The sequence below is a fragment of the Hypanus sabinus genome, chromosome 2 (genome assembly GCF_030144855.1).
Source record: "Hypanus sabinus isolate sHypSab1 chromosome 2, sHypSab1.hap1, whole genome shotgun sequence".
NCBI lineage: Eukaryota > Metazoa > Chordata > Chondrichthyes > Myliobatiformes > Dasyatidae > Hypanus > Hypanus sabinus.
In genome coordinates this window covers 127,526,343-127,550,375 of record NC_082707.1, presented here as the reverse complement: position 1 = coordinate 127,550,375, position 24,033 = coordinate 127,526,343, and the positions used below count along the sequence as shown (strand labels likewise).

The 24,033-nt window shown below is 41.6% G+C and overlaps 1 protein-coding gene across 2 annotated transcripts in view; it reads left to right on the top strand.

The window, feature by feature from the left end:
* Nucleotides 1-24,033, top strand: part of LOC132383516 (tetratricopeptide repeat protein 9A) — a 159,751-nt gene that overhangs the window by 76,308 nt on the left and 59,410 nt on the right. For both annotated transcript variants that reach the window (XR_009508697.1, XM_059954596.1), the window contains exon 2: nucleotides 4,495-4,677. Coding sequence is in view for 1 of the 2 variants with exons in the window: in XM_059954596.1 (XP_059810579.1) it covers nucleotides 4,495-4,677 (183 nt within the window). In the remaining variant the exon portion in view is untranslated. The remainder of the gene's footprint in view (nucleotides 1-4,494; nucleotides 4,678-24,033) is intronic.

Here is a 24,033-nt window from a genome sequence, read left to right as displayed (position 1 = left end):
ATGTCCGGTATACTGCAGACATCTTCCACTGTGAAGACTGATGCAATGTGCAAATTCAGTTCCTCTGCCATCTTTTTATCTCTCATTACAATATTCCAGTGTCATTTTGTATTGGTCCTATATCTACCCTTGACTCTCTTTTACCCTTGAAAAAGCTTTTAGTATCTTCTTTGATATTAGTCACTAGCATCCTGTCATAATTCATCTTTTCCTTCTGAATGACCTTCTTAGTTTCCTTCTGCAAGTTTTTATAAGCTTCCCACTAGCTCTGGCTTCCTTGTATGCCCTCTGTTTGGCTTTTACATTGGCTCAGACTTCACTTGTCAGCCATAGTAGTGTACTTCTTCCCTTAGAAAATTTCTTCTTAATTGGAATATATCTGTCTTACACTTCCCTTATTTTTTGCAGAAACTCCAGTCATTGCTGCTCTGCTGTCCTTCCTGCAAATATCCTTTTCCAGTCAACTTCATCCAGTTCCCCTCTCGTGCCATTGTAATTTCCTTTATTCCACTGAAATACTGAAATTCCCTCTCAGATTTCAATGTGAACTCAGCCATATTGTGATCATTGTTCCCTAAGGGTTCCTTAATCTTAAGCTCTCTTATCAACTGCAGATCATTGCACAACACCCAATCCAGCACAGCCGATCCCCTAGTGGGCTCAACAACGAGCTGTTCTAAAAAGCCATCTTTTAGACATTCTACAAAATCTCTCTCTTGAGGTCCAATACTGACCTTGTTTTCCCAATCCACTTTAATGTTAAAATTCCCAACAATTATCATGACATTGCCTTTCTGACATGCCTTTTCTATCTCCTGCTGTAATTTGTAATCCACATCCCGGCTACTGTTTGGAGGCCTGTATACAACTGCCATTAGAGTCCTTTTACTCTTGATATTTCTTAACTCAACCCATAGAGACTCTACACCTTCCAATCCTATGTCATCCCTTTCCAATAATTTAATATTATTTCTTAAACGCAGAGCCACACCGCCCCCTCTGCCTACTAACCTATCTTTTCGATATACCATATATCCTTGGACGTTGAGCTCTCAATGGCAGCCATCCTTTAGCCAAGTTTCAGAGATGGCCACAACGTCATATTTGCCAATCTGTAGCTGAATTTCAAGATGGTCCATTTTATTCCTTATGCTGCGCGCATTCAAACACAACACTCTCAGTCCATTTTTTGTTGCTTTCTGTTTTAACTGCACCATGCCTCTATTGCCCTGTAACTCACACCACTGGCTTTGATTCTGCCTCCTTTCCTGCCTGTTCTTTCTATAACCTCTGTTGCACGCTATCTTTGATTTATTTCTGTTTTCCCCTTCCTCAGCCCTATCACTCTGATTCCCATCCCCCTGCCAAATTAGTTTAAATCCTCCCTGACAGCTCTATTAAATGTACCCACTGGGATATTGGACCCCTTTGGGTTCAGGTGTAACCCATCCTTTTTGTACAGGTTGTACCTCCCCCAGAAGAGGCCCCAATGATCCAGGAATCTGAAGCCCTGCCCCCTAAACCAGTCTCTCAGCCTCACATTAATACACCTGATCATGCCATTCTTGCACTCGCTAGCACGTGGCACAGGCAGCCTGAGATTACTACCCTAGAGGTCCTGCCTTTAACTTCCTACCCAGCTCCCTGAATTCTCTCTTCAGGACCTTCTCCCTTTTTTTTTACCTATGTCATTGGTACCAACCATATCCCAAGACTTCTGGCTGTTCACCCTCTCCCTTCAGAATACAGTGCACCAGATCCGAGACATCCTGTACCCTGGCACCTGGGAGGCATCACACCATGCGGGTATCTCTATCAAGCTGTCAGAACCTCCTGTCTGTTCTGTCACTATGGGATCCCCTATGACACCGCATTCCTCATCTTCTTATTTCCCATCTGCACCACGGAACCAGGCTCAGTGCCAGAGACCCGATCACCGTGGTCATCCTCTGTCAGGTCATCCCCCTCAACAGCATCCAAAATGAGATAACAATTACTGAGGGGGTTGGCCACACGGGTGCTCTCCACTATCTGAGCTCTTTCCCTCCCTTCCCTTCCCTGACAGTCACCCACATATCCAATTCCTGCAGCCTCGGGGTGACCAACTCCCTGTAGCTCATCTCTTTCACCCATTCACTCTCCCTAATAAGCTATATTTCAGATCTGTAAAGAATAAAAGAGAGGCAAGAGTTATTGGACCACTGGAAAATGACTCTAGAGAGATGGTAATGGGGGACATTGAAATGGTGAATGAACTTAAGCATTTTGCATCAGTCTTCACTGTGGAAGACACTAGCATTGTACCAGAAATTCTTGAGTGTTAGGGGCAGAAGTGAGTGTAGTTGCTATCACTAAGGAGAAGGTGCTTGGGAAGTTGAAAGGTCTGAAGGTAGATAAGTTACTTGGATCAGATGGACCATATGCCAGGGTTCTGAAAGATGTAGCTGAGGAGATTATGGAGGCATTAATAATGATCTTTCATGAATCACTAGATCCTGGAATGGTTCCAGAGGACTCTAAACTTGCAATGTCACTCCACTCTTTATGAAGAGAGAGAGAGGCAGAAGAAAGGAAATTATAGGCCAGTCAGCCTGACTTCAGTGGCTGGGAAGATGTCCATTATTAAGGACGAATTTTCAGGGTACTTGGAAGCACATGATAAAGTAGGCCAAAGTCAATATGGTTTCCTTGAGGGGAAATCTGTGGGAATTCTTTGAGGAAATAACAAGCAGGATAAACCAAGGAGAGTCAGTGGATGTTGTTTGCTTGGATTTTCAGAAGGCCTTTAACAAGGTGCTACACATGAAGCTGTTTAACAAGATAAGAGCCCAAGGTGCTACAGGAAAGATACTAGCATGGATAGAAGATTGGCTGACTGGCAAGAGACACAGAGTTGGAGTAAAGAGAGCCTAATCTGTTTGGTTGCCAGTGACAAGTGGTGTGCTGCAGGTGTCGATATTGGACTGCCTTTTTTGATGCTATAAGTCAGGGATTTGGATGACGCAGTTGATGGCTTTATGGGCATGTTCACAGAAGATACAAAGATAAGTGGAGGGGCAGGTAGTGTTGAGGAAGCAGGGATCTGCAGATGACTTGGACAGATTGGGAGAATGGGCAAAGAAGTGGCAGATGGAGTATAGTGTGCGGAAGTGTCTGGTCATGCACTTTGGTAGAAGGAGTAAAGGGATAGATGTTTTCCAGATGGGGAGAAAATTCAAAGGTCAGAGGTGCAAAAGAACTTGGGAGTCCTCGTGCATGATTTTCTAAAGGTGAACTTGCAGGTTGCGGCAGTGCTAAGGAAGGCAAATGCATTGTTAGCATTCATTTAGAGAGGACTAGAGTATAAGAACAAGGATGTGATGCTGAGGCTTCATAAGGCATTGGTCAGACCACACTTGGAGTATTGTGAGCAGTTTTGGGCCCCTTATCTAAGAAAAGATGTGCTGGTATTGGGGACGGTCCAGAAGTAGTTTCCGAGAATAATTCCAGCAACGAAAGGGTTAACATATGAGGAGCATTTGACAACTCTGGGCCTGCAATCATTGGGGTTTAGAAAAATGGGGGTGGGATCTCATTGAAACCTATTGACTATTGAAAGGCCTAGATACAGTAGATTTGGAGAGAATGTTCTATAATGGGGGTGTCTGGGCTCACAATTGAGAGATGTCCATTTAGAGCAGAGATGAGAAGGAATTCATTTAGCCAGTGGGTTGTAATTCTATGGAATTCATTGCCTCAGATAGCTTTGGAGGGAAGGTCATTGAGTATATTTAAAACAGGAAGTTCCTTTGGTAGGCAGGGCATAAAAGGTTACAGGGAGAAGGCAGGAGAATGAAGTTGAGAGGGGTAATAAATCAGTTGTGATGGAATGGCAGACCAGACTTGATGGGCCTAGTGGTATAATTCTGCTCCTATGTCTTATGATCTTATGTAAATTGCCCCTAATGTGTATGTGAGTGGAAGAATTTTGGGGAAATTAATGAATGTGTGTAGAATAAACAATGGATTAATGTAGGATTAGTGGAAATGGGTTGCTAATGGCTAGCACAGACTTGGTGAGCGGAAGGGCCTGTTTCTATGCTGTATCTCAGTATGACTCAACAACTTCTGTGAGAAGTATGGCCAGGTTATCAGTCTGTACAAATTGTGACAGGCTTTTACCCTTCTGGCAATAGAATTTCAAGTTCCTACTTTGTTATTGGAAGCTGTTCATATGGTGCTTTACTTTTGAGAGTAAACCTTGTCGCCACAGGGACAAATGCTGTCCCGCACAAGGATAGCAACATCCATCAACATTGACATATGTTCATGCAAATACCAGGCATCAATTGTTGCAGGCCACAACCATCTAACTGGAAGATGTTTGTACCTGCCACAAGGACAACAAAAACCCCAAGTGCAGCAAAATCTCCTGTTGTCTTATTTTTGTGTTCCAGTCTATGTTAAACCTCTAATCATTTATTCCTCATATTCTGTCTTCATTTTCCTCAATAGCTTGCTTACTACAAGCAGAACTAGTGAATTATGAGCGGGTGAAGGAATATTGTCTCAAGGTCCTGAAGAAGGAAGGGGATAATTTCAAGGCTCTGTATCGCTCTGGCGTGGCCTACTACCATCTTGGAGATTATGACAAAGCGCTGTATTATCTGAAGGAAGCAAGGAACCGCGAGCCAACAGGTAAGGGATCTTTTTCTTTCCTCTGTCTAACTTGCGGTGCATACAGATATGTGCAGAGTTAAGTGTATTCTCCATTTTGTTTCTCAGATATATCGAACCAAATGAGAGGGAGACACTTTAACATTTAATGTGATACTTTAATTTTTAAAAAAATGCTGCACAAGGAAGCGCTGGTCATAATGGTCTTCGTGCCATTGCAGGCTGGTTCTCTCTCAATAGTTTCATGTTACTTAATGCTGGACCACAAAAGAGCTGCGTATTTGACGACATCCCCAAGTAAACTGAGACACTAATTTCTCTATGATTCAAGCAAGACTGTAACAATTACCTTTTGTAGTGTGGGATGCATTTAGGTCAAACTTTCTGGAGCAAAGACCAGGGAAAGGAAGGGTGGATTCCTCTCCACAGACATGAGAGATCCTGCAGATGCTGGAAATCCAGAGCAACACCCAAAATGCTGGAGGAACTCAGCAGGTCAAGCATCAATGTTCTGGGGCGAGATGAAGGGTCTTGATGAAGAGTCTCGGCCTGAAAAGTCAACTGTTTATTCCCCCTATAGATACTGCCTGATCTGCTGAGGTCCTCCAGGAACTTGTGTTTGGCGATGGATTCCTGTTACCACTTCCATCACCTTGGACTTTTGAGTAAAGGGAGTTAGCCCTGTGCTCCCTTGTGTGGGGCTCTGCAGGTTGGAAAGGGTATTCACAATGCATAGTGATCAGTTAGGGAGGAGGGGCCCAGTGAACTGCTGAGGGGGCAGGTTCTTCAGTGCTTCCGAAGCTGGTGATGAGCCGTCCCAGGACTCTGTCAGTCTGACCGGTGGTTTCAGTCATATGAAGCATTCAGGGTGTTAATATTCAGGGGGTTGAAGCAAACAGAAGACATGAACCAAGCAGCTTCTCATGCCTACACTCGGATCGAATTTTCTTGTACCGTTATACAAGTGTTCTTCAAACACAGATTATGTGGAGAAGAAAGAAAATACTTTTGAAGAATTTCACGTATTCAGTAATTTAAAAATAATTGTCGGACACATTCAGCAGGTCAGGCTGTGGAGAGAAACATAATTACCATTTCAAGTTGCAGACACTTTGTTAGAAATGCACATGTGATGGAGAGCTAGAAATTCAGCTTTAGTAACTTGTAAGGGAAGGCCTGTGAAATGAATATTACTGGTGCTTATTGCTTTCCGAATGTCTGAAATGGATCCGTTTTTTTGTGCTGTCTGAGCTGCCCTACTACAATGCCACGAGGGCAGAATTTCAGTCCTCTCATTCTCCCATTGGGCCATTTGTACCTGATTATGTTAATTTGGTATCTCCATGGCTGTCAACCACACCAAGTTGTGGTACAAACAAAATATTGTGTTGGATTGAGCGGTATGATATCACCACTGTTCCAAGGGTTGAACGTTGTTCCAAAATGTCACTTATTTTGTTTACTGTCAGTATCAGAGAAAAATAGGTAGCAGAAAAATTTACCTGTTCTTCAATGAGATTTCCTGAAACATGAACTCTCACAGTTCTACTTGCAAGTCAAAATGGCAACGACTTAATTGTTCCCTAGAGGCTGAAGGCATGAGACATTTAATGCAGGAACATGTAATGTCTGAGTTAGCTCGAAGTCAGGCATGTGGAGAATCTTCTGAATATTGGGTTTGAACCCTAATCTGTTGAATTTGCTTGAGATACTTCCATATCAAGTTTAATGAAAGTTGGTAAATTGGCTTATTATTGACAGATATGCCAAGGGTCAGTGTATGAACTTCTGTTCATACAGATCAATTCACCACATCAGTACATGTAGGTAGTACAAGGGAAAGGCAATATGCAGAACATAGTGTTTTAGTTGCTGAGAAAGTGCAGTGTGAGGTAGATTGTGAGGGCAAGAATTGAGAATCCATTCTGTTTTACTAGGAAACAATTCAGTAGTCTTATAACAGTGGGACAGAAACTCCACTTGATTGCAATGGTACGTGCTTTCAGGCTTTTGTATCTTCTGTCTGATTTGGGGGGAGGAGGTGCTGAAGAGGTGAGAATGTGAGGAGTGGATAGGTTTTTCATTATGTCGACTGCTTTACTGAGGAAGCAAGAAGTGTAGGCAGAGTGCATGGAGGCAAGGCTGGTTTTCATAATGCGCTGAGCTGTGTCCACAACCATCTGCAGTCAGGCAGTGCAGCAGTTACCCTAATAAGCCATGGTTCATCCAGGCATGGTGTTTACAAAGTCAAAGTTAATTTATTATTATTAAATGTGTTATGTATTGTACACATTTACTATCTATGATGCACTGATAAAACTTGGTGAGGGTCAAAAGGGACCTGCTGAATAGCCTCGGGAGCAAGGAAAGACACTGTTGCATTTTCTTGACCAGAGCAGCCATGTGGTTGGATCAGGACAAGCTAGTCATAATGTTTACTCATAGGAACTTGAAGCTGTCAACCATCATGATCTCATCACCACTGATGTATGCAGGAGCATGTGCATCACTTCATGAAGTAAGTGACCAGCTCTTTTGTCCTGCTGACAGTGAGTGAAGGTTGTGGTTATGGCACCATGTCATAATACTTCCTGTCTCCTTCTTGTACTCCATCCAGCTCATTGTTGTTTGAGATTTGGCACACTACCGTGGTGTCGTCTGCAAACTTGTAGATGGAGTTAGAGCAGAAGCCGGCCTCACAGCTGTGAGTGCATTAGGAATGAGACAGAGGGTAGTGTTGAGGATAATCATGGCAGAGGAGTTGCTGCCTATCCTTCCTGAGACTGTGGTCTATTGGTCAGGAGGTAATGGGACCAGTTGCAGGGGAAGTGCTGAGTCCCAAGTCTAGGAATTTGATGTGCTAAGTTAGCTCAATATTAGGTTCAATGGTTTTCTTGAACTGTGTTAGTTATATTCCAGATTTAATCTCTTCACTTCTCATTCTCCCTCAAATTTGTGCTTGTCACATGGTGATTGGGAGATTAGAATGTGATATTTTGTAACAAACTTCTTGTGCTGGCATCAAAAGTAATATTAGTGTTGGTTCAGAATGTTACTCTAGAGAAGGGGTTCCAAACGTGGGGTTTGTGGACCCCATACTTAATGGTATTGGTCCATGGCATAAAAAGGGATGGGAACCCCCACTCTAGAGCAAGTTCTTTGCTGCCTGCAAAGCATTAAGCAGTTTAACCAGTGTTGAATGAGTGAATGAGGCAGTTGTTGAAAAGTTATCTTTCTCACCTATGCTTTAGGATTATAGCGATGCTCAGCACAGTTCCCTAACTGAATAGTTTTCCAGAAGCAGAAGTGGTTGAAGCAGGTACAAACGAGATTTGAACAAGTATCTGGATAGGAAAGATTGAAAGAAATATGGACTAAAAATTGGAAAATGGGACTAGATGGACATCTTAGTCGTCATGAACAAGTTGGGTCAAAGGACCTGTTACTATGCTGTGTTATTCTAAGACTCTTAAAATGCATGGTAAAATCTGGTACTGTGGCCTTCTAGATTTGCCATGAGAAAAGTACAGTTCAGAATCAGAATGAGGTTTAGTTTCATTGGCATATGTCGTGAAATTTGTTAACTTTGCAGTACAATGCAATATATGTAATATAGAAAAAAAATATAGTGAGTATATATAATTTAAAAATAGTAGTGCAAAAACAGAAATAATAAAAAAAGTGGTGAATTCATGGATTCAATGTCCATTTAGAGATTGGATAACAGAGGGGAAGAAGCTGTTCCTGGGTCACAGAGTGTGTGTCTTCAGGCTTCTGTACCTTTTTCCTGATGGTAACAATGAGCAGAGAGTATGTCCTTGGTGAAAAGGATTCTTAATAATGGACGCTGCCTTTCTGAGGCCACCACTCCTTGGAGACATTTTGGATACTATGGAGGCTAGTACCCTTGATGGAGCTGACTGATTTTACAACTACCTGTAGCTTCTTTGAATTCGGTGTTGTAGCCGCCCCCACCCCACCATCCTTTCTGAAGTCCACAATCAACTCTTTGGTCTTACTGATGTTGAGTGCAAGGTTATTACTGTGACACCACTCAACCAGCTGGTGTATCCCACTCCTGTATGCCCTCTTGTCTTCATCTGAGATTCTGCCAACTATGGCTGTATCATCAGCAAATTTATGATGGCATTTCAGAAATTAACCCAGCTCCATGCATCCTCTTGAGTACCAGCAGAAGTTATTAAATAATCCACAGGTTACAGACTAGTCATTCTTTAAAGTTAAGTATTTGTACTGCAAATGACAAGTTAATCACTGGTACATTTTCATTGAATTGTGTGTGGAGTCCAAGCCTGGCAGCACATCATCTATAATTTTAGCTGCAGAGAAACTACTCAAAATATTGCTAATAGTGACTAAGTTCAGTGTTTATCTAGTCAAACATATGAAAGAGGGTCTGGGGACCACAATAGTGCTGGCTTTATCTATAAAAAATAAGAGCCTGTAATTATATCTCAGCCAGTTGAAATCCAGCAGCAAATACTTGAGCTGCAGTCTATCTCAGATATTCAACCCACTTCCCTGATTCAGCAAGATTAATGTGCCTTGGTAGAAATGTAAGATTCCACCCTCGCCCCTGGCCACTGGTTCACAGTAACCTGGAAACCACAGGACAGGAAGTACCTGTAGAAAGAGAAACAGGTGAAGGTCAGGATGGAGGCCCTTCACCTCTCCAATCATTTTCTCTTTCTGTAGATGCTGCCTAAGTGGCCGTATTTCCAGTATTTTCAGTTTTATCTCATATTTCTAGCAACTGAGGGTTTTTAACTTTCACTGGCTGATTGAATTGAACAGGAATTTTGCAGTTTAGACTGTTCCATCTCCGCTCCCATCCTTCTGTGTGTCCACTCACTACCATTCCATCACCCCTCCCACCCTCTTCATTCCCCTTCCTCCTTCTCTCTTCTCTCCCTTCCACCTCCCTTGCCTCATTCTCTCCCCTCACCTCCCTCATTCTCTCAGTTCCCACTCCTTCCCCTTCCTTCCTTCATCTCCCCATCCACTTCCCTTCCTCCCTTTCCTTTCCTCTCTTTCTCACCCTTTCCCCTTGCCACCCTTCCCCCTCTCCTCACCTCACTTCATCTCTCTTCACCTCCCTCCCTTCCTCTCTCCTCTCCTCCCTCCACTCTGCCCACTCATCCCCTTCCCTCCCCTCCCCACCTAACCTGCCCTCTCTCACTCTCCCAACCCTTACCTCCCCTGCCTCCCTGGCTCCCCTCCACTGGTCTCCCTTCCTCTCCTTCTCTCCTTCCCACTTCCCTCCTTTCCTTTTCCCCATCCACTCCCTCCTTCCCTCTCCTCCCCATTTCCCTCCTCTTTCCCTCTCCCTTCCCCACATCTCCTGTCCTCTCCCTCTCCCATCTCCTCCCTCTCCTCCCTATGCACCCTCTATCTCCACGCCTGTCCTCTCCCCTACTTTTCTCCCTCCCTATCCTCTCCCTTCTCTCCACCCTGATCCTCTCCACTCCCTTCCTCCCTATCTTACTCCCACATCCCCTCTGTTCCCACCCTTTTCCTTCCCACCTTCCACCTCCCCTTCCCTCTTTTGTCCTCTCCAGCCTTCCCCCACCCACATAATAAATGAACAAGTAAATCAATTATGTATATTGAATAGATTTAAAAGAATGTGCAAAAACAGGAATACTGTATATTAAAAAAAGTGAGGTAGTGTCCAAAGCTTCAATGACCATTTAGGAATCAGATGACAGAGGGGAAGAAGCTGTTCCTGAATCGCTGAGTGTGTGCCTTCAGGCTTCTATACCTCTTACCTGATGGTAACAGTGAGAAAAGGGCATGCCCTGGATGCTGGAGGTCCTTTAATGGACGCTGCCTTTCTGAGACACTGCTCCCTAAATACTTTGTAGGTTAGCGCCCAAGATGGAGCTGACTAGATTTACAACCTTCTGCAGCTTCTTTCAGTCCTGTGCAGTAGCCCCTCCGTACCAGACAGTGATGCAGCCTGTCAGAATGCTCTCCACGGTACAACTATAGAAGTTTTTTAATGTATTTGTTGACATGTCAAATATCTTCAAACTCCTAATAAGGTATAGCCACTGACTTGCCTTCTTTATGACTACATCAATATGTTGATGAACTCTTCATTGCTCCACAGGATACCTCCCCCCAGCCCACTTGCACTACCCCCTTTTGATTCCTGCAGCACACAACTCTCTTTCCTTCTTCCCTTGTCCCTGGATGATGTGAAACATTGTTTAAAAAAAAATGTCCCATTCATGATGATCCCTCCTGACTCTAAACTCCTTCAGTCTCAGCATCTAATTGCCTTTGGGATGACCCTGCTGCTTTCACAAATCCACCCTCCCCAATCTCCGTCATGGTATCCCGCAGGGCTTCTCCCTACCTCACGACATTTCCAATCCCCTCTGTTTTGATTTTTTTCCACCCTTACACGGTTATTTGGAACACGCCGCCTCAGTTGGTAGAGGACGCAGATATGACAGTGGTGTTCAGCAGACATTCGGGTAGGCACTTGCATAGAGAGATATGGACCATGTGCAGGCATTAAGTATTGGTTTAATTTGGCTTCATGCTAAGGAAGCATCAGCAGCAAAGGACCTGTTCCTGTTCCTGTTCCTGTGCTGAATTATTCTATGTTCTATTTGTGGCCTTAAGCTGTTGGACCTATTAGATTGGTGACATTTGTCCATCAGACTGAATCTTGGGCAAGGAACCTGCCAAAAATATCTGAAAGATGACCTGTAGTTAATTTGATTTGGACATCAGGCTGCCAATGCCTTTACATTTTCAGTCTTAAGATCATCTCACCAATCTCTTCCACCACACTCTCTTCCCACCTCCTTAGTAACGTCTCAGCCCTGTGGGTCACTGGAATACATTCCTTAATAAGTTAGGTTGAACAAGTTAGGTCTTTATTCTTTGGAGCATTGAAGGTTAAGGGGGGACTTGATAGAGGTATTTAAAATTATGAGGGGGATTGATAGAGTTGACGTGGATAAGTTTTTTCCATTGAGAGTAGGGGAGATTCAAACAAGAGGACATGAGTTAAGGGGCAAAAGTTTAGGGGTAACACGAGGGGGAATTTCGTTACTCAGAGAGTGGTAGCTATGTGGAACGAGCTTCCAGTAGAAGTGGTAGAGGCAGGTTCAATTTTGTCATTTAAAAGAAAATTGGATAGGTATCTGGACAGGAAAGGAATGGAGGGTTATGGGCTGAGTGCAGGTAGGTGGGACTAGGTGAGAGTAAGCATTCAGCACGGACTAGAAGGGCCGAGATGGCCTGTTTCCATGCTGTAATTGTTATATGGTTATATAAGCAGAAGGGACTGAAATTTTAAGGGGGAATTGCACTCGGGGAGAGATAATCCAACTGAGTATTTCCTGATAGCATTCACTTTGAATAACTCAAAATAATTCTGGCCTTTAAGATTCGATATTGCAAAGGTTGATGACCATTTGTTGTGATCTGGTCAGGAAATATAACTGTGGCAAAATCAGTAGGGTTGTTCCAAAGATTGAGACCGGGGAGCCTGGAATTAATAAGGATTAAATTTAGTGGATCGAATTGTCTATTTCACAAGAACCTTTCATATCTTCTAGTCCACAAGTCCAGGATCATTTTAGCCAGCTGAGAAAGAATACAGGGCTTTCCTTGTGTTCAATGCAAGTGGAGGCTCGTTGGCGGGAGCTGAGTCTGCAGGTCCACTGGGGAGGTTGAACCCCAGTCTTCAAGCCCGAGTTTGTGTCCACTAAAAGCTGGAGCAAGAAGCCTATCCTGGTGTAAAATTGATGGTCTATGTGTATGAGAAGGAGGGAGGAATGTAGCTTGTTTTTGCTGTTGTTGCTTGTTGTGTTCTGTGTTGTTCTGCTGAGCATTGTGGGTAAGCTATGTTGGCACCAGAATGTGTGGTGACACTTGTGGGCTGCCCCCAGCACATCTTGGGTGTGTTGGTTGTTAATGCAAATAGCGTTTTTCACTATGTTTCGAAGTACACGTGACAAATAAACTTGAATCTTGAAATTTCGAAGCTTTCCAGTTTCATTGTTTCCCTGGTTTCTGAATAAAGGCAAAAGGTAGTTATAACAGCATTAGGTAGCAGCTGCAACCATCTGGGAAATGGTACCGCAGCATAAAAGCCAGAACCAACAGGCTCTGGAACAGCTTCTTCCACCAAGTTATCAGACTGCTTAATTCATGCTGACACAACTGTATTTCTATGTTATATTGACTGTTCATATTTAGCCATCTTATTACCATCCTGTTGTACATACTATATATTATAAATTACTACAAATTGCACATTGTAACGTAAAGATTTTTACTCCTCATGTATATGAAGGATGTCAGTAATAAAGTCAGTTCAATTAGGGAATAGATTTGGAGTGGCTGTTTGTGGACAAATCCACATCTGATACATGGCAGTTGTACAAAGACCAGCTATTCGGAATTCAGGGCCGACAAGTTCCTATGAGCAGGAAGAAGGATGATCAAGGTTCAGCAACCTCGGATGAGGAGATGTTGTAAATATAGTCAAAAAGGAAACATATGTGAAGCTTAGGAAGCTGAAATCAGACAGGACACTTGAATATGAAGGAAGCAGGAAAAAAACTTAAATAAGAGGGCTAAAAACAGGCCATGAAATGTCTTCGGTGAGTAGCATTAATGAAAATTCCAAGAAATTTTAAACATTTATTAGAAACAATAGGGTAGCTGACGAGACGGTATGACCAGTTAAGCATAAAGAAGGGAATTTATACTTAGAGCCGGAGGAAACAAGTGAGATTCTAAATAAGTACTTTGTATTAATATTCATCAAGGGAGAAGGATGTAGGGGGAGAGTGAGATTGGTGAGGAACATGTTGATATCAGGAATGAGGAGGTTTAGATCTTTTTGGAGAATTTCAAGGTTATAAAGTCCCCAGAGCCTGTGAGGATCTTATTTATTGAGAGAGGAAATGATGGAAGGTTGTTGTTCTGACTTGAGGTATGTGATCAGTGGTGTTCCACAGGGATCAGTGCTGGGACCTCACTTGTTTTTAAGGTCTGAATAGTAAGTCTGTATATCACAAAAAATTGGCAAGAATTGTGCACAGTGACAAAGTATGTTAGAGACTTTTGTAGCATATAGGTCAGTTGCAAAAATGGAATTTAATTCAGACAAGTGTAAAGTGTTGCACTCTGGAGGACACATCTAAGAGGGAAATATACAGTAAATGGTCCTGACGAGCATTGATGTATACAGGGGTAATAGGGTCTAGCACAATTCAGTAAGGTGTTACGGACGATGTATGAAACAAATGCATATTTTTCCTTCAGTTTTCTTTTCATTTAATTTATTGCAAAAGTGTCCTCATGAGAAAAGCTACACCTTAAAGTATTTTAAATTTTTCAGAGTCGGTGGGCAGACTTCATACAAATCAGAAGAGCAAGGAGAGAGTTAATAATAACCTTCTAGATTTACTCCTTCAAGGACGCAAAGTTGGTATCTTTACTGGACCGGGAGTATTCATGGCTCAGGCTTTGGCTTTGAATTTCCCGTTTAAGGTCAGGCAGATAAACTTAGTTTATGCTTTTGACAATCTAGTGAGTGATGGCATGTGGCTTACGCAGTGATGCCAGACAATGCATAATTCTTATCTGATGTCTCTTGCACAGAATTCAAGCTTGCACTCAAAATGCTGAACCAGCAGTTGAATTAATTTTGGTGTTAAAGGGTTGCCAAAGAGTCAGAAGCATCAAGCTAGGTCTGGCTTTGTGTCTTTAAATTTCTGTCGGTATTAAGTTCTCACCCATGCCCTGCCCCACACTTGTGATCCTCTTAAGGGTGCCTTTCACCAACATCATCCCCTCCCCAAAATCCCCATTTGCCAGCACAGTCTCTCACCAGCTCACTTCTTCTAGCAAGGTGTGAAATCACAGGATGTTGACATGGGCCAGATTGCCTTTATTTAGAACTGTTCTCATCAAGTGGGGACAGGTACCTTACTGAAAGGAGACAGGGCCTCTGTGTAGCATTGTGAATGTTAGCACAGTACTCCTTTAATGTTGCTCCCAGTGTCAGCCTGATTTCTGTTTCTTCTCGAGGCAGGAACTCTCAGTTCAGAGGCACGATGGGGTCTGACTGAGCCACAGTTGTTATCATTCAACAAAATGGTACAGCCCTCATCATTTCTCCACTACTCACTTATTTCCTCCATATGCAGCACACTATGATCCTCTTGGCAGTCAGATAGTCCATGAGCGCTTTCTCTTCGGGTTTATGCGTGCATGTTGTGGTGGGCAAGGGAGCAGTTATGGGCCAACATGTTAAGGGGAAAAGTGGAAGAAATGTGAAAAGGGTTAGTAGCATAGGGACTGTGCAGTTCCGGATCAAAAGTCAGTGAGATCTACAGGAAAAATTAGGGTATTATTGGTGGGGAACTGGGTTAGGATTAGAATGGAGGTAGAATGGTATTGGTTCAAACTGATCAAATCATTGCATTGAAGTAGTACAATGTAACAAAAAATAACAATGCAGAATAAAGTGCAGCAGCTACAGAGAAAGTGCAATGCAGATAAACAATGAGATGCAAGATCTTAACAAGGTAGAATGTGAGGTCAAAATCACAAAAAACCATAAAGATTTATTTAGATTTAATTTTTTACCCTTATTTGATCAGATTAAATGTTTGTTTACTAAGTGGTCACCTTTATCTTTATCCCTAATAGGTAGGATTAATGCTATTAAGATGATTATTTTACCTAAGTTTTTATATATTTTTCAAGCGATACCAATTTTTATCCCGAAATCTTTTTTTACTAATGTTGACTCTAAAATTTCTTCATATATATGGCAGAATAAAAATCCCAGGTTAGGTAAAATATATTTACAGAAGACAAAAAAGGAAGGCGGGTTAGCATTACCTAATTTCAGATTTTACTATTGGGCAGTTAATATTAGATATTTGTTATGTTGGTTGAAAGATGGGGGTGGATCTTTCGGCCCTTGTGTGAGTTTAGAAACTAAATCGGTATCAGCTTATGCTCTGGGTTCTATTTTAGGGACTTCTCTCCCTTTTGCTCTTTCTAAATTGCCGAAACGAATTGACAACCCGATAGTTAAACATACTTTGCTTATATGGTTTCAATTTCGGAGGTTTTTTGGGTTGACTCAATTCGTTTTAAATAGTCCTATTGTATCTAATTGTTTTTTCCACCCTTCCATTATAGATCAAGCTTATTCGACTTGGAAAACTAAGGGATTACTAAGATTTTCTGATTTATTTTTAGACAATTGTTTCATGTCTTTTGAGCAATTATCCAACAAATATAACTTGCCTAGATTTCATTTTTTTAGATATTTACAGATTAGACATTTTTTAAGTTCTGTACTCCCTACGTTTCCAAATTTTGTGCCTTCAGATATTTTGGAGAGTTTACTTGAATTAGACCCTTTTCAAAAAGGGCTTATTTCAAAACTTTATAATATAATTATGAAGAAACGTTCAGAGCCTCTTTATAAGACTAAAAAGGATTGGGAAAGAGAGCTTAGTCTTATTATTTCTAGTGAGAATTCGGATAGAATTCTTCAATTAGTTAATACATCATTGTTATGTGCTAAACATTCATTAATACAATTTAAGGTCGTACATAGGGCCCATATGTCCAGGGATAAATTAGCTCATTTCTACTCTCATATTTGTCCTATTTGTGATAGATGTCAATCTGAAATTGCGTCTTTAACTCTTTGGTCTTGTTCATTTTTGGAGAAATATTGGAAAGATATTTTTGATATTATTTCTGTGGTTTTGAATATTAATTTACAACCTCATCCTATTACCGCAATTTTTGGTTTACCAATGTTAGACTCACTGCATTTATCTTCTTCTGCCCGTCGAATGATTGCATTTCTAACTCTGATGGCTAGAAGATCTATATTGTTGAATTGGAAAGAAATTAATTCTCCCACTGTATTTAATTGGTTCTCTCAAACTATGTTATGTTTAAATTTAGAAAAAATTAGAAGTGGTACTTTTGAGACTTCTATTAAATTTGAAAAGTTATGGAGACCATTTATTCAACATTTTCATATGATGTAATATGACCCTGTGCCAAATTCATTTGATTTCCCAGCTTTTAGCTTATGTATGTTGAGAGGACCGGAAGTGACGGCATTGATGAATACTTATTTTTGTGAGATATTATAAACAGCCCTTTTTTTTCCTCTCTTTTTTTTTGCTTCTCTTTTCTTCTATATTAGTTATTAGTTATTAGATTAGTAGATTAGCTAGTTTTGCATTATATATTTTTTTTGTTTTTTTTCTTTCTTTTTTCTTTTTTTATATCATATATTATGAAATATTTAGAGTTACCATGATCATACATATATTTTATGGCTTATGTCTTGGTAAACTCATTTATATTGTAACTATTATGTATGTTTTTTTTCATATGTAATGGAATTTGTATGTTGGTAATTTCTTTATCAATATATCATTTGTATTCTGTTCATATTACTAATAATAATAAAAAGATTTAGAAAGAAAGAATGTGAGGACAAGAGTCCATCTTATTGTACTAGGGAACCATTCAATAGAATTGTATCAGTTGTGTGGATACTGCCCTTGAGCCTGATGGTACATACTTTCAGAATTTTGTAAATTCTGCCCACTGGGAGAGGAGAGAGGGGAGTGTTCGGAGTGGGTGGGCTTTTTGATTGTGCTGGCTAGTTTACTGAGCAGCAAGAAGTATAGACAGAGTCCATTAGAGGAAGCTGGTTTCTGTGATGTGCTGAACTGTGTCTACAACTGTCTGTATCTTCTTGCAGAGCAGAGCAGTTGCCATACCGAGCCGTTATGCATCAGATAGGAAGCTTTCTATGGAGTATTGATAAAAATTGGTAAAGGTTGACAGAAACATGACAGATTTCTTTAACCCACTAAACTTCTTTAGTGGATTGTTGGCCCGAGGTGCTTGTTCTCACTTAATAGTTTCTACTAAAAGGGGAAATTTATAAATGTTGGCTTTGGCATCTGATTATTGGATCAATTACTGGAATTGCTGCAGCTGGAAAACTTCTTCCACATTTTGAAGTCATTTCTTAATATCTAATGAACAATTTGTTCATCTCATTCTCAATGTACATCTGTGCATCCATGCATTTCTAATTTTGTTTTAAAATTGGGTTCCAGCGTATTTTTCTCCCTTTTTGCTCCTGTTTCTATTAAATCTGTCTCATTATTGAGACACGTTGTCCTTCATCTGCGCTTTGATTTATTACCATCTGAGGCTGCAATAATCTCTTGTGTCTTCTAAACAAAATACACAAGATTACATTTTACTTCAACATTATTAGCTTTGACTTTTCTCTTTTATTTCATGAGTTCAAGGGACTCTGTTTCATCATCATCCTTGTCCAATTCATTTTCTCCACAAATATTTTCATTGCATTAAATTCCTGAGACATGGAAAGCTACATAAAAGTATATTTGGGTATTAATTAGGTATGCGGCCTACTTTATGAGTGCATGATAACCTTTATTCTGTAAAGCAAGTTCAAGTATTCCAGACATTTTTGACAACAGCAAACCCCAGCTCAACTGTCAAAAACTTTGTGGCCTCCAGCTGAATGACGCTGTTGCATTGGTAAGGCCAAATTCAAATTTCCTATTGATACTTGGCCTTGCAAAGAATTATCATTTAGAATTGGAACTGCTGCCTCGTAACTGCATGGAACTGAGTTCAGTCCTATTCGTAGGTGCTGTCTCTGGTGTTTGTATATTCACTCCAGGACCACGTAAGTTCCATTAGCTACTATCATTTTCTCCCAAATCACAAGGTTACAGTGATAGATTAATCGGTTATTGGTGATACCAGTGAACAACACTAGCACAGGCAATATCCTCCAGATGGTCCACAAGCTTGTTTCTTCCATTTCTTCTTTTTCTTCTAAAAGTGGTTCTGGTTCCTTTGGAGCCTGTGATCTGCAGTTTGATGGTGTGTTTTGGGGCCAATTGAATGATCTGGTGCTTTGTTGTCTCCGAGGAGATTCCACGGGGTGAGCGACCTCGGGGCCAAGAAGCTGAGAGTTGTAACGTGAGCCCACGATTTCTTGCTGATCTCGCCAATTAATATGTTGAGGAAGTTTAAAAACATCAAGACGGGTGCGGGAGGCGAGCAAGTGTTCAGTGCTGCCTACCAGCTTCTCGCTGCTGCCGGAGGAAGGTGTCTGCGTGTAATGGTCCTTCTCTCCCTCTCACTCACTGATCCCAAGGGAAGACCCTGTGATTGAATGGTCTGTCTGTTTCCCTCAATGCTGTCGGAGGATGAGAACGAAGCTCTGGGCCTGCAGTTTGTGGATTGGACTGTACTTCCTGATTGCTCGTTTTCTGGTGCTATTTTCCTAATTTGGGCGACGTTGAATTAGGGTAGCCTACAGATAATAAACACTGATCTGAACTGAAAATGAACTGTTTTGATTTTGTTTTTTATGTTCTGTGTTTATACTTGTTTTTTTTCTTGTTGGCATTTGCGAGATTTGTTTTCTGTGCATGAGAGGGTGATGTTTATCTTTGAACAGGTTCCATGATGTTTCTTTGTTTCGTGGCTGGCTGTGGGAAGTGGAATTTCAGGGTTGTATACTGCGTACGTACTTTGATAATAACTGTACTTTGAATCCTGAGTCCTTTGAAATGACCTTAGAGTAAGCACATGGAAAAGAGGAGAAAGGTAGTTTGATTGGCATGTGAGAAAGAATGAGAATGGCATTGAAAAATGCTTTAAAAATGGATAGATGAATTTACAAAGGCCAGAATTTCATAGCTGAAAGTCACTCATAAGCTGGGAGTCCTCTGTAATCACAATTGGGCCAACTACTTCAATATAAATGTAATTAGATAGCCCAGAGAGGGGCAAACAGCAGACAATTCAGGTTAATTACATGTTATTATCTCTTGTATCTTTTGACCTAGAGGCAGGCATTCAGTTTACTGAGTCTATACTAGATATCAGAGTGGTCCCATTAACCCCTTTCCCCTATTTTCCTATCAACTTTCCTTTGATTGTCACCCAGCTGGGTGATAGGCAATCTACATGTTTGATTTAGCTTTGTGTACCTGTTATAGTCAATATCAGTTTCAATGTAGCTGTGCTTTATACATCTAAAGCTCATAACCAAAAATATATAATTTTGGCAAATAATAATCATGACCCAAGAAAATGCCCACAAAGTGAAGTAAATGTAAAAATGTAAAACTTCAATCTTCACTTTATTTTTTAGCCGCCATCTTCGAGGGGTGATTGATAAGTTCATGGCTTAAGGTAGAAGGAGACAATTTTAGAAAACCTAGCACATTTATTTTTCAACATAGTCCCCTCCTACATGTACACACTTAGTCCAGCGGTCGTGGAGCATACGGGTCCCTTCTTTGCAGAAGTGGTCCACAGCAGGGGTGTTTGATAAGTTTGTGGCCTAAGGTAGGAGTCAATTTTAGAAAACCCAGCACATCTATTTTTCCTACATTTAGACACTTAGTCCAGCGGTCATGCAGCATACAGATCCCTTCTTTGTAGAAGTTGGCATCTTGGACCTCCAGCCGTGATCCACAGCATGGGGTGATTGATAAGTTTGTGGCCTAAGGTAGAGGAAGATGAGTTATCAACTTCAAACTTTCTGCATTTTCACTCAAAAGAGTTGAAATGCCTGTGCATGTAACGAGAGCTGTATAATCCATCTTCTACCTTAGGCCACAAATTTATTAATCACGGCTGCTGCAGACCACCTGGATGTCCAACACGCTCTCGTTACATGCACATACAGTTCAACTCTTTGATACTGCAGAAAGTTTGAAGTTAATAACTCATATCAATCTCCCCAAGGTAAAAGGAGAAGTTTGTGGCCTAATGTAGAAGGAGATGAGTTAGTAACTTCAAACTTTCTGCAGTATCACTCAAGGAGTTGAACTGTATGTGCATGTAATGAGAGCGTGTTGGACCTCCAGGTGGTCCACAGCAGCTGTGATTAATAAATTTGTGGCCTAACGTAGAAGGAGATAAGTTATACAGCTCTCGTTACATATATGTGCATTTCAACTCTTCGATTGTGCAGAAAGTTTGAAGTTAATAACTCATCTCCTTCTACCTTGGGCCACAAACTTATCAATCACCCCATGCTGTGGACCACATCTGGAGGTCAAAGACACCGACTTCTACAAAGAAGGGATCCGTATGCTCCACGACCAGTGGACTAAGTGCGAAAATGTTTGAAAAATAGATGTGCTGGGTTTTCTAAAATTGACTCCTTCTACCTTAGGCCACAAACTTATCAATCACCCCTCGTAGTTTTGATGTGTTTTACTGTGCATAATCTCTACAATGTTGCATCAAAAGGATGAACTAGTTAGCAGAGAAGACTTGATGGGCTGAATGGCCTAATTCTGCTCCTGTGCCTTCAATAGACATGTCATGGTGTTCACTCACAGCTGTGGAGTGAAGCAGAACATCACATCTGAGAAATATTTATATCGACACTGGGAGGTTTCAAGCCACTTACCTTCCTCATCATCTATGAGAAGAAAGTGTAATTAGACTTCCAGCTACATATAATTGAATTATTTAAGTGTTCTACTATTTCCAAGTGGCACTGTGCAACATTCAGATTTACTTTTGTAAAATTGATGGAGATGAATGAATTTTCTCGGAAGTTCTGCCTGGTGTTCTCCACCTCAGGTGTGTTGACATGGATGTGTGTGTGAGAGCAGTGAGTTCCCTTCATTTCCTCCCAATTTAACACAAGTAGAGCTTCTTTGACTTGTATCATGATCCAGATCAGACAAATGAATTGTAAAATCAGCCAGGATCATTAATCAGTGCAGCTGTGCAGCCACGAAAGTTCTGGTTGACTGTATTTCTATCCAATTTACATCTGGTAAATTGGGACAGATAAAACACCCCATGGGACAAGGTACAGTCAGTTGAGTACTCTGTATCTCATGAACATTGCTGTCATGCTATAATAACGTCTATATTCTCGGTGGAGCACAAGTATAAAATGGGTATTTCAGAATGAACCCTCTCTCTGGTGCACGCTATGATTCAAAGCAGAGAGAGATTTATTAGTCACTAGGAATTGCAGTAGAGTTGATCTGACATGCACTGCCTACTTGGGTTAAGGGAACAGACTAATGCATTTTCAAGGACAAGGTTCTGTTAGGGTTGCAAGCACTCATTTGCCGAGAGTTTTCCTGCATTGAAGGATCCCGTGAGCAGTCCAGGAAAACCTCATGGGGACACTCACAAAGAGGCCCATGCTGCTTCTGCGCAGGCACAGGCCTGTCTTGGTAGAATTGCACCAGGTATGCTGAAGCTTGCAGAGCACATAAAATTGTAAGCACAGCATTTGTGTCTGCTGACTGATATATTTTGAATCATCGGGAGATGGATGGAGAGGGTGCATGTACTGTACAATTCCCATCTGTTATTTAAATCTCATAGACTGTGAAGTTGCCCAAGAGGTTTCCTTGTTCTTCTCTTACTACCTTGAGATTCAGTAGAGAGGAACAGGAAATCTCTTAAGTTCTTTTGGAACTTGGAATGCTGAAGCCTTTAAAAAATGTTTCTCTATCTATTTTTCCTTTCCTGAATTTCCCTGTGGAGTTTTCAGATGCTTCCTCCTGATTTTGGCAACCAAGAAAATAAAGGAAAAAAAATATAGTGTCAGGTTTGTCCCAGAATTCATTATGGTTGTATAGGCTTGTATATATATGGTTGCTAGAGGATTTCATTAAGAGTTTTGATAGTTGTGCATTGGCCAGTTTATATCTCATTTCCTGAGAGGCTGTGGTTACATGAGATGGCCCTGGTAAACTTACTAAGTTCCATAGTTAGTACAGATGTGCACTGCATGTCTCTTGTTTGGACACTCAGCTTACAAAGTTCAGATATTGTGACAGCATCCTGCTGGACTGACGTTCACTGAACAACGCACGCGACATGCTGGAGGAACTAGCAGGCCAGGCAGCATCCGTGGAAAAGAGTAAACAGTCAATGTTTCAGGTCAAGACCCTTCATCAGGACTGGGAAAAAAAAAAGATGAGAAGTCAGAGGAAGAAGCTGGAGGTAGGGGAGAAAGAAGTACAAGGTAGTAGGTGACAGATGAAACTGGGAGAAGGAGAGGGGTGATGTTGATTGGTGAAAGAGATCAAGGGCTGGAGGTGGGGGAATCTGATAGGGAAGGACAGAAGATCATGGAAGACAGGGAAGTGGGAGGAGCACCAGAGGGAGGTAATGGGCAGGTAAGGAGATAAGGTGAGAGAGGGGAATGAGAATGGTGCAGGGGGGGGGGGAGGTATTACTGGAAGTTTGAGTAATTGGTGTTTGTGCTATTACGTTAGCGGCTACCCAGACGGAATATAAGGTGTTCCTCCAGCCAGAGTGTGGCTTCATCATGGCAGTAGAGGAGACTATGGACTGGCATGTCAGATTGGAAATGGGAAGTAGAATAGAAATGGCCAATGGGAGATAACACTTTTTCTGGCAGACAGAGTGTAAGTGCTCGTCGAAGTGGTCTCCCAATCTCTGCCGGGTCTCACTGATATAGAGGAGGCCACTGGATACAGTAGGTGACCCCAACAGACTCAGAGGTGAAGTGCCAGCTCAGCTGGAAGGACTGTCTGGGGCCCTGAATGGTACTGAGGGAGGAAGTGTAAGGGCAGGTGTGGCACTTGTTCCGCTTGCAAGGATAAGTACCAGGAGGGACGAGTGGACAAGGGAGTCTCGTAGGGAACGAACAGTGTGGTAAATGGAAAGTGGGACGGTGGGATCCTGTTGGAGATGGCAGAACTTACAGAGATGATATGAGATGCGCCATCCTTGTTGCTACACTAAGCCTCTTGTGTATGAGTTACAAGGTTGTGGGATGAAGCTTCATCTACAAAGTACAATCACCTCATTGACTTCATGAACAGTCTCGGGATGTGGAGGGTCAGTCAGTTACAAATGGTAGATTGCTGTAGCAACCTGCCTTGTGAAGCAAAGACAATGAAGATTGATCTTCTTTTGACACTTCCGTGTACAGATGGAGGGTATTGGAAACTTATACTTCAGCATATCCACTGAAAGTGACATCCCAGGTATTCACAGGTTTTTCAGGGATCCTCTCTTTATAAATCCTATGAACTGCCATGCCCAGCAGTAGGCACTTGATGCCCGTAAAGGGTCCAATTTTGATGTTACACAATGAGCAACTGGGAGAGAAGGTTGAATCTGAATTTGTATGTTATCAGTTGCTTAACTCAGTACTATTCAATGCTGGGTTAAGGTGGATTACTCAGCCCTAATTTCACAATACATAGCCATACAAGAAACTCACATACGACCCCTAGAATCATGCTGCTTTGTCAG